The following is a 13,564-nucleotide window of genomic DNA, read 5'->3' on the forward strand; positions in this document are numbered from 1 at the left end:
CGCCAGTGGTAAATAATCGAAGTACTTTGTCAATATGTAAACATGTCACACAATAAATAAATAAATAAATAAATAAAATAAATACTACAGCCATTAAATAATTAAAAAAAAATTAAAATATAAAATTAATAAACAATAACTTGTAATATTTTTAAATTTATTTAATATGTCTGCCAATTATTACTTTGTTATTGTTGGCACTGCAGATAACCCATTGTTTGAAATAGAATTTAATGGATCTAATAAAGAATCTAAGGTAATTATTTTTGATTTTTAATTAATTGATTTTAACTATTTTAAAAATTACAGAAAGAAGATCATGCTCATCTTAGTCAATTTATAGCTCACGCAGCATTAGACCTAGTTGATGAGCATAAATGGAAAACAACAAACATGCATTTAAAAGTTATTGACAAATTTAATCAATGGTTTGTCAGTGCATTTGTTACAGCGACGCAAATAAAATTCCTTATAGTACATGATACTAAAAATGAAGATGGTATTAAAAATTTTTTTAATGAAATGTATGAAATTTATATTAAAGTAAGTAATATTCGCCAAGACACTTGAATTTTTAACCAGTTTTACTGGATACAGATTATGTAAATATTAATCTTTATTATTTATCTTTTACAGTATTCGATGAATCCATTTTATAGAATAAATACCCCAATAAATTCTGTTGGATTTGAAAAAAAGGCACAACTTTACGGAAAAAAATATTTGTCTTCATAATAATTATTAATTTTATTGAATAATATAAAAAATAATTAAAACAATAGACATCCGACGATTGTTTTTCTATTTAGAGTTTATATTTTTTTATTATTATTATTATTATCATCATACTTAAGGGGGTATTCTAATCTAGAAGCATGAATTTCAGGTAATTTTTGGAAATGCCCAAAAAAAAGGCCATCGATATTTTTACTATACTAATAAACATTTTTTTATAAGTTATCTATTAACATTATAAGAATACAGAAAAAATTTTTAAAATAAAAAAATGAAAAAGATTATTAATCTAGAGTAATTTCGCTATGGCATAAACTACGGTCGTTTTCAAATTTCAATTTTTAGTATTTTTGAAAAATTCGAAAAAGTAAAAAAAATATTTTTTTTTTTCAGGCAGTTGCTATTTAATGAAAAAATTTTTTTCAACTTTTCCCTAATTAATGCCATAGCGACATTACTCTAGATTAATAATATTTTTTATTTTTTTATTTCAGATTGCTAGAAGGGTTGGAATCGTGAGCATGGTCAGGTGCCAATTTTTTCAGACCCTTCTACTTCATCAGCTGCTAATTTTTGGAATTTTCAACTTTTTTCATTTTTTTATTTTTTTATGTATTCTTGTAATGTTAATAAATAACTTATAAAAAAATGGAGGGTAAAAATATTAATTGCCTTTTTTTTACGGCACTTCAAAAAATTACCTGAAATTCATGCTTCTAGACTAGAATATCCTCTTAAGTGGATGACATTAAATTTATTTATCACTTCACAATTGTCTTAATTTTTTTTAACAAATAAATTATAGCAAAAAAAATTATTAAAAAAAATAGACTTGTAGAAATTTTATTAAAAAAGCAATTTTTGTAAAATAATTTTTTAGAAAAAATTTTTTTGTTAAAGAAAATTAAATAATTGTCAAGTGACAGCTAACTTTAATGTCATCTTAAGTGAAGTTATAAATTCTTTATTCATTGAAAAATTTAATTTATCTCAATTGTTTAAAAAGGATCGAATGTCAATTGTTTTCAGTATTGAAAAAATTGAGTTTATTTAATAAACTTTGTAAAAATAATTTATCAACAATATATTAAAACCAAAAATAGTTGTTATTATTTTTAAAGTAAAATTTATTATTTAATACTTTAGAATTTTGATAATAAAATTTTAGCTATTATGTAGATCAAGTTAGAGCTGATACTTAAATAATGAATAAATTTATTTAATGGACTATAAATAAGAATAATTAACTATTTAAATTCGGAAGGTTTAAATATTTAAAGCTGTCAAAAAAAAAAAAAATATTTTATTTAATAAAATGACATTCTAACTATTTTTGTAATTGTAATTACTATAACCAGATTTTACTGATACTCATTTGCATATGGTTCAGTCAGATGAATGACCTTCATTAGGATCTAGAGGTTAAAATTACACACCTTGAATGCCGAAAAAAAAAAATAGTTAACGAGTACCTCTACAAAACAAGTGCAACGTTGACGTTTTACGTGTCAAACAATGTTGACTGTTAATGATAAAAAGGTAATTACTAGTTTGTAATTTTTATTTTCGAGTAATTAAATTAAGTCTGATTAAATTCCTTTATTAATATTCTAAAAATATTTATAAATAAAATGATGTTTAGCAATAATAGATACACACAGCAAGATAACCTTTGTATCTTTATGTTGATAAATTTAGAATATAAATAATTATTTGTTTGTCTATTTTTCAATATTAAGCTCTAGATGATAAACATTTTTTTACGTAGTAAATTTTAATTTGTAAAAAAAAATTGTAATCTTATCGTAGTTGTATCAAAAGCTATGCATTTATTAGTGTTTTACGACCATTGATTAGATATAATCTGTTTTGAATAATTTTTAGGAAATTTTATTGGAATAATAAATTTATTAAGTTAATGAAACTGAAGTTGACAGATAAAAAAATTTTTATTAGATATTTATAGCAATTAAATTATTATAAAAAAATTTAATTAAAAAGTTTCACATCTAAAAATTATATGAGAATTAATTTAGCAGATAACAATTAATTTAAAAAATTTTTTCAACAAATAAATTATGGCAAAAAAAAAATAAGAACAAAAAATTGACATCTAAAAAATTAAAAAAGTAAAAAATGCAATTTTTTGGAGCAAATTTATTTAATAAAAAAAATTAAACAATTATAATAGTGACAGCTAATTTTAATGTCATAAAAATTACAAGTGAAAATTTTTAGAATTTTTTTTTTTATTGTAATTGATTTTTACAAAAAATTTTTAAAATTAATAGCTGACTGCTAACTTCAGTATTATTTAAGTTAAGTTATACTTAGAGATATATTTTTAATATTAATATTAATACCAGAGTCATGTAATAATTATTTATAAAATTTTATTCATAGTTATTTTTTTTTTCAAATGCAACAGGATAAATCAGCGGAATTATTCTTGAATGAAAATATCTGTTAAACATTTTTTATTCAAGAATAATTGGATGAAAGAAATGAATAAACGAGAAACGATGAAAATTGACGTAACATGTTGACATGATAGTACTGATAAAAATATAAGTAAAAAGTTTTAATCGGCAATGCTCTGAAACCGAAATGGAAAAAGATAAAAGTAACCATGCCAGCGATAATTTAAACGAATAAAAGTTATTTACAAAAAAAAAAAAAAAAAAAAGATTTGTAAAAAGTTATAAAGCCGATGGTAATGTGGAAAAAAAAGTCATTTTTAAATTAATGACAGCCTAATGATTAATAAACCAGTTGTAAACATAAATTCATTTATATATTTTCAATTGGAAATAATGAAGCGTTGGTCCGTACGATGATTAAAAGTCTACTGATAACGGCCACTAAAGTTTTAACTCAGACAGATGTCCAACAGTCATTTAGTTTCTGTTGAAAAAACAATCTAATCACACTTAAGTATTTTTGGATTTTAAGTAGTTTCAACCTCACTCAATCGTTAAACTATTTTTAGTCAGTTTATTTTACAAAAGTTTGAAACTTACTACCCAAATGGAATATTTGTTAAGAGTAAGTTATTGATGAATTTTACATTTTTTATTTATTTATTTTTTTTTATTAAGTAAATTATGCTAACTTCATCAAAACAATCTTAAAAATAATCAATTATAGCTATTAGTATCATTTAATTAAAATTTTTTTTTATTACTAGTCTTGTAACACTTGTCGGTCTAATGTGATAGATGATGCAGCAAAAATGATACGCAGTTGATAATTGTAATAGTTAAACAACTTTAGACTCATCATGTGTACAATGGGGGAATTTTCATCAAGGTTGTTGAGCACATAAATATATATTGAAGATATTTTAACAGATTACTTTAAGACTGCATAACGGACAGCACATAAAGTTATTGCTTTACGCGTCAGAACTGGCTTTTAACAACTTTTAAAACTGATTGCTAGTTTTTAGTTGATTATAATACCACCTTAAAAAATATATATAAATATTTACAAAGTTATTTAAATATAAAAATACGATTATTGATAATTAATGTGAATTTTAAGTATTTAGTTGGATAAAAATAAAAATGATAAATTTTTTTGAATAGTCCCTTGGGCACGTACGTCAGCCCTCTGACACTCAAGCTTTCCGAGAGAGAACGAAAAGGGATGCTGAGAGCGAGATGCAGTTCGAATTAAATCGTCTTGAAGCGACAGCACCGGGGCATCTACGGGATCGCATAAAGTTAGAGCTACATGGATTCCAAAAACTATTTCAGAAGTTCCTTCAGGATCAAGGACCTTCGGTTGTATGGGATCAAATTCAAAAGTTACCTGAAGGAGCAGTAAGTTTTATTACTTTTAAATTTTATTATTTTTTTTTTATTTAAAAATTTACTGACAATTTTTTTTAATTACAGATCAGAGATTATGATTCTCTGGTAGAGCCTAGCTACGAAGAAATTCGTACTATGTTAAATAAATTGATAGTCGTTAAATTAAATGGAGGCTTAGGGACCAGTATGGGATGCCACGGACCAAAATCGTCAATCTCTGTACGGAATGATCTTACTTTTTTAGATCTTACAGTCCAGCAAATTGAAGTATGTACACTTTAAATAAATTAATGCTAATTAGTGGTTATTATCATTATACTGTTATATAATAATTTAAATTTTAACCAGCATTTGAATAGAGAATATAACGTCAGCGTACCATTAATTTTAATGAATTCCTTCAACACGGATGATGAAACACAAAGAATTATCAGAAAATATAAAGGAATTGATGTTATCGTTAAAACTTTTAATCAAAGCTGCTTCCCTCGTATCAGTAGAGAGTCTCTACTGCCCATAGCTAAAAACTGCGATGTTGATGACGATATGGAGTCGTTAGTACTAATACGTTACTTTTTATATCACTGAATTTTTTTATTTTTTATAAAAAAATTCTAATAAATTATTATATTTTTAGATGGTATCCTCCGGGACACGGTGACTTTTATGAGAGCTTCCATCGATCAGGTTTACTGGATGAATTCATACACGCTGTAATTTATTCATTGCTTTTATGATTATTTAAATTCATTTCAAATATGAATCTAAGATATTTTGTGTTTTAGGGACGAGAATACTGTTTCATTTCAAATATTGATAATTTAGGAGCAACAGTAGATAATAAAATTTTGAAATTAGTTCTTGAACCGATGAACGGTCCCCATGAATTTATAATGGAAGTTACGGACAAAACACGAGCTGACGTCAAAGTAAATTTGTTTATTTTTTATTTTATTCATGTTTCTTAATTTTAAAAATTTACAAAGTGTTTAATTTTTTTTAATTGTTCAGGGAGGTACTTTAATACAGTATGAAAATAAGTTACGTCTTCTGGAAATAGCACAAGTACCTAAAGAAAATATAGATGAATTTAAATCTGTTAAGACTTTCAAATTTTTCAATACAAACAATCTATGGGCCAAACTTAGTGGTAATGATAATTATTCTATTTAATATAAAAATAAATTTATTAGACTACTTAATTTTTATTATATTTTAATGATTTTTTTTTAAAATAGCCATCCGCCGAGTATTGACTGAAAAAACGTTGGATATGGAAATAATAGTTAATCCAAAGGAAGTTGAAGGTGGACTTAATGTTATTCAGTTGGAAACTGCTGTAGGTGCAGCTATGAAATCATTTGATGGAAGTATAGGAATTCACGTGCCACGAAGAAGATTTTTGCCTGTTAAAAAAACATCTGATTTATTACTTGTCAAAAGTAATTTGTATGATCTTCGTAATGGATCTTTATTAATGAGCCCTAAGAGAATGTTTCCCGTGACGCCACTTATTAAATTAGGTGACAATCATTTTGCCAAGGTAAGAAGAAATTTTTTTAAGTTATAAAATTGTAGAGTTTCAAATGTTTTTTTTTTTTTTTTTTTTTAGGTAGCAGAATTTTTACGGCGATTTGCCAGTATTCCCGATTTGCTAGAACTGGACCATCTAACTGTTTCTGGAGACGTAACATTTGGTCGTGGTGTATCACTGCGTGGTACAGTAATTATAATTGCAAATCACGGAGAACGTATTGATTTACCGTCAGGTACTATATTAGAAAATAAAATAGTATCAGGTAATCTACGTATCTTAGATCATTGAAAGTTTAATTAAGATTTATGTAAGAGTTATTATTGTATAATCACTGTGTCAAGTATAAATTAAGAGCCAGTTTTAATTTAATGTTTTTTGGATTCGAAATGTGTCGATTGCGCAAACAAACAAATTTATGTTTATTTTTGTAGTTTTTTTTGATGAAATTATATACTAAAATATTGATATAAAAATATACGTACATCTAGCCTGTATGAAATTTATTTTGGTATAATGTAATTTTTTTTTCTTTTAATATTTTATCAACTAATATTCATTTATTTAAATAAATTCGCTGTACAAGATAATACTTATACAATAAACATTTAAAATATTTTACTTCACGTATCCACAGTCTTCTTTGCTTAAACAATTCAAGTTATTCGTACATTTAATTACTCATGTATTAGATAATTTTAAAGGAAAAAATAGATTTTATTTATTTCTTCGGTTTTTTAACATTTATGTCAATGGTTCAATTTTCTAAATGCCTTTAACAATAAGTAATTGTTTTTATTTCGGACGGTTTTATAATTTCATTTTTAATAGCTCGTCATTACACAGGTTTTCATCACATTGTGACGCTTCCAATAATTCCGAAAAAATATTATTTATTTGGTATAAAAAAAAAAAAATTCAAATAATAACAATGAATATATAAATAAGAAATAAAAATATTCAAAAAATTAGTGATAATTAACCAGTATGTACTTATGTAAAAATACTTTTTCTTGAAAAATATTATTTGGAATATAATTTAAAAATAACAGTCAATTTTTTGTCAAATTATCATAACTTTCAGAATTTTGATTCTAGCTGATATGTGATATCCAAAATATATATGTATATAAATATATAATTTTATATAAATTGTAATCACATTAATATCATAATCGTCATAGCAAGAAAATAATAATAGTAATTATTTTTACAGCGTTAGATTGAGCTAGTTTTTGGTAATGTTTTTATACTAGAATTTTCACGCTGACGTTCATGAAATTCTTGAAAACACGGTACAATGCATAAATTTATTTGACACTCTGGACAATGATATTTTGTTTTTCGCCTTAATGTACGACCATGAGTATCAACAGTATTCCAACAATGATTGCATCCTAATGCTGGTCCTTCTCGTTGAACCGGGCAATGACCCGACCGCTGATCGCTTGACCCGTCTTCTCTTATTATTCTTGTTTCTCTTCCACTGCCGAGCTATAAATTAATAAATTAAATAATCACATAAATTTAAAAGATAGTAAATTGAAATTTAAAAAAAAAAAAAAAAAAAAAGTTACCTGTGGTGTTGATGAACTTCTGAGTAATTCAGCCGGAATAATTCTTATACAACTAGAGTTATTTCCAGTGTCTTTAGTTATCCTGGACTCAGTCTGTCCCTCTTCAATTTTAATAAGAGGAATCGGATCAGCAGTTCCGGAAGGACTTGTAGAACGACCAGGATACTCGGGATTGGAGTGCTGTCGTTGAATCCAATAATTACTAGAGGAACTTTGTTGCTGACTTGGCAAAAGAGGATGAGAGTGCTGTTTCACTAAGTAGGATGGCTGCGGTACAGTTAGTAAATTCGTGCAAGTCGTTACTGTTAAAAGAGTTTGTTTCGACGTCGCTGGCGATAGAGGTTCATTGTCTTGCCATTGATGCGACGAAGATGGAAGGTTCAATATCGGAGTAACTGAATGAGCTGCTGGCGACGATATTATTCTTGGTGATCCGGGTTCACTGTCAGGCGATGGATGTCCTGGCTCAGATTCTTTTTTCACTCTCGTTTGTCGCATCAACAGTAATCGACCCCGTTTTCCTTCAACCTGCTTGTTGTGATGCGCTGAAAAATATTTTTAATACCCGATTAAATAATAAATTATTAAAATTATTAAAACTCTAATAAATATATTTTTATGTTGCTGAAATAAACAAAAACAATTTTTCATTTTTTTCTTCAATTTTATTACATAAAATTGTCTATTATATCTACAAAAAATTTTTTTTAAGAACACTTGTCTACTAATTAACTTTTTTTACATATACATGATTATTAAAAAATTTTTTTTTACCGTCATTCGTACACAGAGGACATTAATGTCTACATTTATAATAATTATATAAAATGCAATGATAAATTTTTGTTTTTTCATTATCAAGTATAAATTGTATTATATGTATACGATTATAATAATAATCATTTTAATAATAATGATGCTAATGATAATAATATTAAAAATAAAAATAATAATAATAATAATAAGTAACGATAAATAATTTTAATATAATTATTGTCATAATTTTTGAAGAAAACGGTCCTAATAAATTAGTATGAATATTTTATACAGAATAATTAGCTAATAATAAGCATTTAGAATTCACGTATACTATCATGTTATTGGAATTTAATTAAAAATAATAATACATTTTCAATGTTTGTTAATTTAATTAACTAGCAAATACTTTGAGTTAGTTTCAAACTAAACTGCTTTTTTTAAATGCTGAACGAATATATAGCTTTGCTATAAAAATTGCCAGTACTAATTTGTTATCTAGTCATTTACGAGTACGATGTAATTATATATATATATATATATATATATATATATATATATATATATATATATATATATATATATATATATATATATATATAATTGTTTAATATTTATATATGTATACTTTTTTTTTTTTTTGGAAAATATTTTATCCTAAAAGAATACCTATAATGAAAGACGTACAACGATTTGTGATTAAACTAAAAAAAATATATATATATATATATATATATATATATATATATATATATATATATATATATATATATATATATATATATATATATATATATAAAATACTTCCGAATAATTTATAAATATGTACAAAATTTAATTTTTTTTTTTATACACTAAAGACTTGTTGTCACAGCTATTCATGTCTGATTTATTTTTTGATTTAGCAAAAATGAAAACAAAAATTATGAAATGAATAATGAGATAAAATTTATATAAATTTAGAATTGACTAAAGCTTATTTGTACATGAAATGCGGAAAAACGTTAGCTCACATGGCATTATAATTAACACCGTGTAAATTGATAGGCATAGATGGATTGGATAGTGAGTAATCAATATGTCTAGTGTCAACGTAACCGCCGAGCATCGCGTGAGGCGTGTGAGTGGGTATCATGGTATGAGTATTGTGAATATTATGAGCGCTGTGAGGGCTGTGAGTACTGTGAGCACTGTGAACACTGTGAGAGCTGTGCGCGCTGTGAGTACTCAGAGGAGTAGTCGGTGGACCCATGGAAGATGGACTTGGCGGTTCAACAGGTGGTGGAACTGGAGGAGAAGGTGGCGATGAATTCGACTCGTTTTTGACTTTTGATTTAACACTCGGTCGATTATTTGGATAGCCACGTTTTTTGTACTCCAGCCACAGGGTCCGATTGTTCACACCAAACATCCTGGCAGCTTTGCAGAATCCGATCCCGCCGTAGCGAACAGCGTCCAGTGCTCGAATAAAATTCTCATCAGCCTGCGGATTGGTGGACCTTTTTCGTTTAACTGTCGCTTGAGGACTGGCACAGGGGCTCTGACAGCTATTTGAACATTGACCGGAGGGTGATAAACCGCCTGAAGATGAAGTATGCTGCAATCCGTGTGGTGATCCTGGGTAGCTGTTCATAGCACAACTAGAACCAGTGGTGTTGGTACCCGGGTACTGATCGTTGGTGCTCGATGACGCGGATATTTCTGGCGTCGTGAATGCCGATGATGCTTGAATCGACAGATTCGTTTGACACGAGGATAGAGCGAAACGTGGATACGTATGCTCCATGATTGTCCATTGCAATCCTGTAGAACAGACCAATTTCATTTTTTTGGTCAGAGCATAGTTTATTTTCAATTCATATTATTTATAATTCAATATCTAACTATTTTATTTTATTAATACTTTAATATTTAAAGCAAATTTATTAGTGATAAAATAAAATTGTAAATCTTAAATTTTATAAATTAATTATTTTCATTTATTTGCAAAATTTTTTACTATAAACCCAAAAGTTTTTTATGCAAAAGCAAAAAAAAAAATTAAACTTTCATTATACCTGCATGTGCAATTATTATAATTATAAAAATACCATGTCTCATTATTGATTGATAAATAATTAAAAATTAAGGTTTAATATATTAAAAAATTAATAAATAGAAAAATTATTGTTCAAATATAAATGTGGCATGGCACAGATACATATTCAAGCACAGCAGCATCATGAATATTACTATTGGAAAAAAAATTAATAACACAATAATAAAATGGCTAGAAAAAAGCACACACACATACTCTTGAAAAGTTAAATAATTTGTTTACGTATATTTATTTACTTTTTATTTATTTACTTAAATACATACTGGTGTGCAATGTATCTGTGTGCCATTGTTATTATATAAATTATAAATCTATTGATATTTTTATCTGGTTTTAATTAAAAAAATTTTTTTCTCAAATATCCGCTCTATATTCATGTCAAACGTCTGTTGATTCCGCTGTGCAACATACTTGAACGCATCTGTGCCAGCATATATCACACAATTGAGTATGGACTTATAATCATGCAAAAATAGCACGGTAAATGTATACCACCTAGATTAAAAATTATTGAAAAAAAAAAAAAATAAATAATAATAAAAATAAAAAACAAAAAAAAATTCTTTTGCTGATTTTTTGACGAGTACACAATAGCGTACAAAGTAGAAGGACGCATGTTAATGGAAGTAAAAGTTCAGATAATATCGATAGAGAATTAATGCTTTTCGTTTTTTGTCAATAAAACGAGGCAAAGGGTCTCAGAAGTAACTGAATATCAGTGTTAATAATTAAAATAATAAAACAAACATTTAGCTGTTAATTAAACTATAAAATTAATAGCCTATCAACATGGTAATGCTCCATTTGTAGTTTTACTTTTTAATATGCTATTGGTTTTTATCTAACATCAAGAAAATTTGAACCTAAAATTACTTTGCTTAATCGTTTCTAAAAACATTATTGCGGATAAATTATTCAAATTCTAAAACTAATTAATGTTAAACGTAATATTTAAAGAAACCATAAGAAAAAAAAATAGCTTACCTTGATGTGCTGGTGCTTGAGACGAGAGTGATGAACTTTGGCCTGCATTTGCCCCAGATTGTTGACTTACATCGTGCACAGAGCCTTCACTTTGAGCGAGTGTTGTCGCTGTACTACTTTCCATATTACTCATCTGGAAGAAGAAGAAAAAGAAACAAATAATTAATCGATAATTTCAAATTATTATTTATAAAAAAAAAAGCTATACTGCAGGTAACAGTACAGAAAAATAGTCAGAGTTATTTATAATATTACATAATAAACCTTACAATAGATATTTGATCTTCATCAATGCTTCCCTGTGACTCAGTACTGGTATTAACTGGACGTCTTATATTATCGCGGTTCTCCTGTGACACTATCAGTGGCTCGGGTTTAACAACATTTGTGGCAACAAGTGTTATTTCGCTCATTTCTTCGTTTTGTTTATCGCCAGATCCAGTTGCCGAACCAGTTGACGATTTTCTCAGTCTCTTGCGTCGAAATGACGGCGACATTGGCGATGGAGTTGGTGAACATGATTCACCACGGTCTCCACCGCTAGGATCACTGCTTCCACTTGGCCACTTGGTTAGTGTTGCTGGATGCATTTCAGCGAGTCCTTTTATTTTCAGATTCTCAGCAGTCTGAAATTTTTATTTAGATCAATATAAATTATATTTAAAAAATTTATGTACGTTTTTAAAAAATAATTCTTTTTTGCAATATTTATAGTTTTCTTAAAAAAAAAAAAAAACAATTATCAGATTTCTGCTATTTCCAGTAAAATAAAAATAAATTTTATACCTTAATAATTGAAGGTAATTGCTCTTGAGAAACATTAACTTCACCGTAGTACATAAAATCAACCATAATTTTTAAATCAGAAAATTTAACATCTTTTAATATAACAATAGGGTGCTGGCATGGATTAACAGTGAACAATGATTGAAAATATGTACTGCAGGCTGACAATACCACTTTATGTGCTTGTAAATGCCGGCCTTCGGCAGCTAATGTCACATCAACCAAAGTTTCATTTGTTAGCAGAGTTGAGAACACTGATATGAAGTTCGGTTGATGATTATTCCATCTTAGACAAAATTGCTGCATACTCATAATGACTTTTTTTTATTTATTTATATTTATTCTGATATATTTGCACCAACTGTAACAATAAAATAAATTAATAAATAAATAAAAATTCATTTGAAAATTTTACTAAATAAATTGCTCGTAATTTGTTTATAGGTTTACTCCACATTATCAAACATTCTATTATTAAAATTAGATTGTAACTATCATCATTATTATTATTATTATTGTAAATTGTTCTAAGGATATTTTGTTAAATGGACAAACGATAAATTTAAAGATTTTATTATCATAAAATTACCTCAATTAAGAGTTATACGTATTTATTAAAACTATATTAACGTTGCTGACATATTTATAATTATAATTTTATCGAAGGCTATAAAATTTCACTGTTACAAGCTTTATATCCATGATAAAACACCAACAAAAGTGGAGCACAATTCAACGTTCACAAAATAAAACTCCAATGCATGTTATTTACAATTAAATTTTAATTAAATACTTGTAACTGCTAGTGTATATGTATGATGTTTGATAAAAAAATGTGATACACACCAACAAATACTTATTGTTATATATTGTTTCACTTGTCGAAAAAAATGTCTCTTACTCTCTTGGTGTTTGCTAAAATTACCAAGTAGACGAAGTAGACTGAGCGATGACGCTTGTGTAACTACTGTTCACAAGTGACGTCATACTCCCAATATTATTTTGTAAATACTGCGTCCTACTATCGACATTATTTTTTTAACATTTGTAATCTCTAGTCAGTTGCGATAATCGGTCCAATGTATACGGATTTAAAATAAAATAAACAACCCAACAAAATCAACAATTCCAAACTAATGTAATTAAATTGGCACCGCGACGATGGTCATAAATCAGAGTATGATCAATACACCACTCGGTGCTGGTCGCTACTCTGCTGCCAAAGTCGCTGATAAAGGTTTCTATTGCACCGATTGAGATCAGTTTTATTATTATTTTT

General features: G+C 27.0%; 3 protein-coding genes across 6 annotated transcripts; 2 read left to right on the forward strand and 1 right to left on the reverse strand.

The window, feature by feature from the left end:
• The first annotated feature begins 20 nt into the window (after positions 1-20).
• Positions 21-3,421, forward strand: Trs20 (trafficking protein particle complex subunit 2). The gene is made up of 4 exons (XM_074246618.1): positions 21-256; positions 310-543; positions 637-2,274; positions 3,164-3,421. Exons 1-3 carry the CDS (start codon positions 167-169, stop codon positions 733-735), a joined length of 423 nt encoding a protein of 140 aa, XP_074102719.1. The 5' UTR covers positions 21-166; the 3' UTR covers positions 736-2,274; positions 3,164-3,421.
• On the forward strand, positions 2,146-6,590 carry Ugp (UDP-glucose pyrophosphorylase). 2 transcript variants are annotated; one of them, XM_074246609.1, is made up of 9 exons: positions 2,146-2,274; positions 4,323-4,559; positions 4,635-4,817; positions 4,899-5,104; positions 5,188-5,263; positions 5,336-5,479; positions 5,562-5,700; positions 5,789-6,093; positions 6,163-6,590. In XM_074246609.1, the coding sequence occupies exons 1-9, from the start codon at positions 2,251-2,253 to the stop codon at positions 6,373-6,375; spliced, it is 1,527 nt and encodes a 508-aa protein (XP_074102710.1). In that variant the 5' UTR covers positions 2,146-2,250; the 3' UTR covers positions 6,376-6,590. The 2 variants fall into 2 exon arrangements, with proteins under 2 accessions (XP_074102710.1, XP_074102711.1); XM_074246610.1 differs by lacking the exon at positions 2,146-2,274 and adding an exon at positions 3,561-3,780.
• Btbvii (BTB-protein-VII) lies at positions 6,426-13,479 on the reverse strand. Of its 3 annotated transcripts, none has more exons than XM_074246606.1 (6): positions 13,132-13,478; positions 12,286-12,646; positions 11,769-12,125; positions 11,500-11,632; positions 7,662-8,206; positions 6,426-7,578 (listed from the first exon to the last, which is right to left on the reverse strand). In XM_074246606.1, the coding sequence occupies exons 2-6, from the start codon at positions 12,595-12,597 to the stop codon at positions 7,303-7,305; spliced, it is 1,623 nt and encodes a 540-aa protein (XP_074102707.1). In that variant the 5' UTR covers positions 12,598-12,646; positions 13,132-13,478; the 3' UTR covers positions 6,426-7,302. The 3 variants fall into 3 exon arrangements, with proteins under 3 accessions (XP_074102707.1, XP_074102706.1, XP_074102708.1); XM_074246605.1 differs by having other exon boundaries at positions 12,875-13,478; XM_074246607.1 differs by lacking the exons at positions 6,426-7,578; positions 7,662-8,206 and adding an exon at positions 9,227-10,220 and having other exon boundaries at positions 12,875-13,479.
• Between the last annotated feature and the right edge of the window lie 85 nt (positions 13,480-13,564).

Source organism: Cotesia typhae, unplaced genomic scaffold (assembly GCF_013202065.1).
Source record: "Cotesia typhae breed Kobodo isofemale line unplaced genomic scaffold, CoteBio_Ctyphae contig_48, whole genome shotgun sequence".
Taxonomy (NCBI): domain Eukaryota; kingdom Metazoa; phylum Arthropoda; class Insecta; order Hymenoptera; family Braconidae; genus Cotesia; species Cotesia typhae.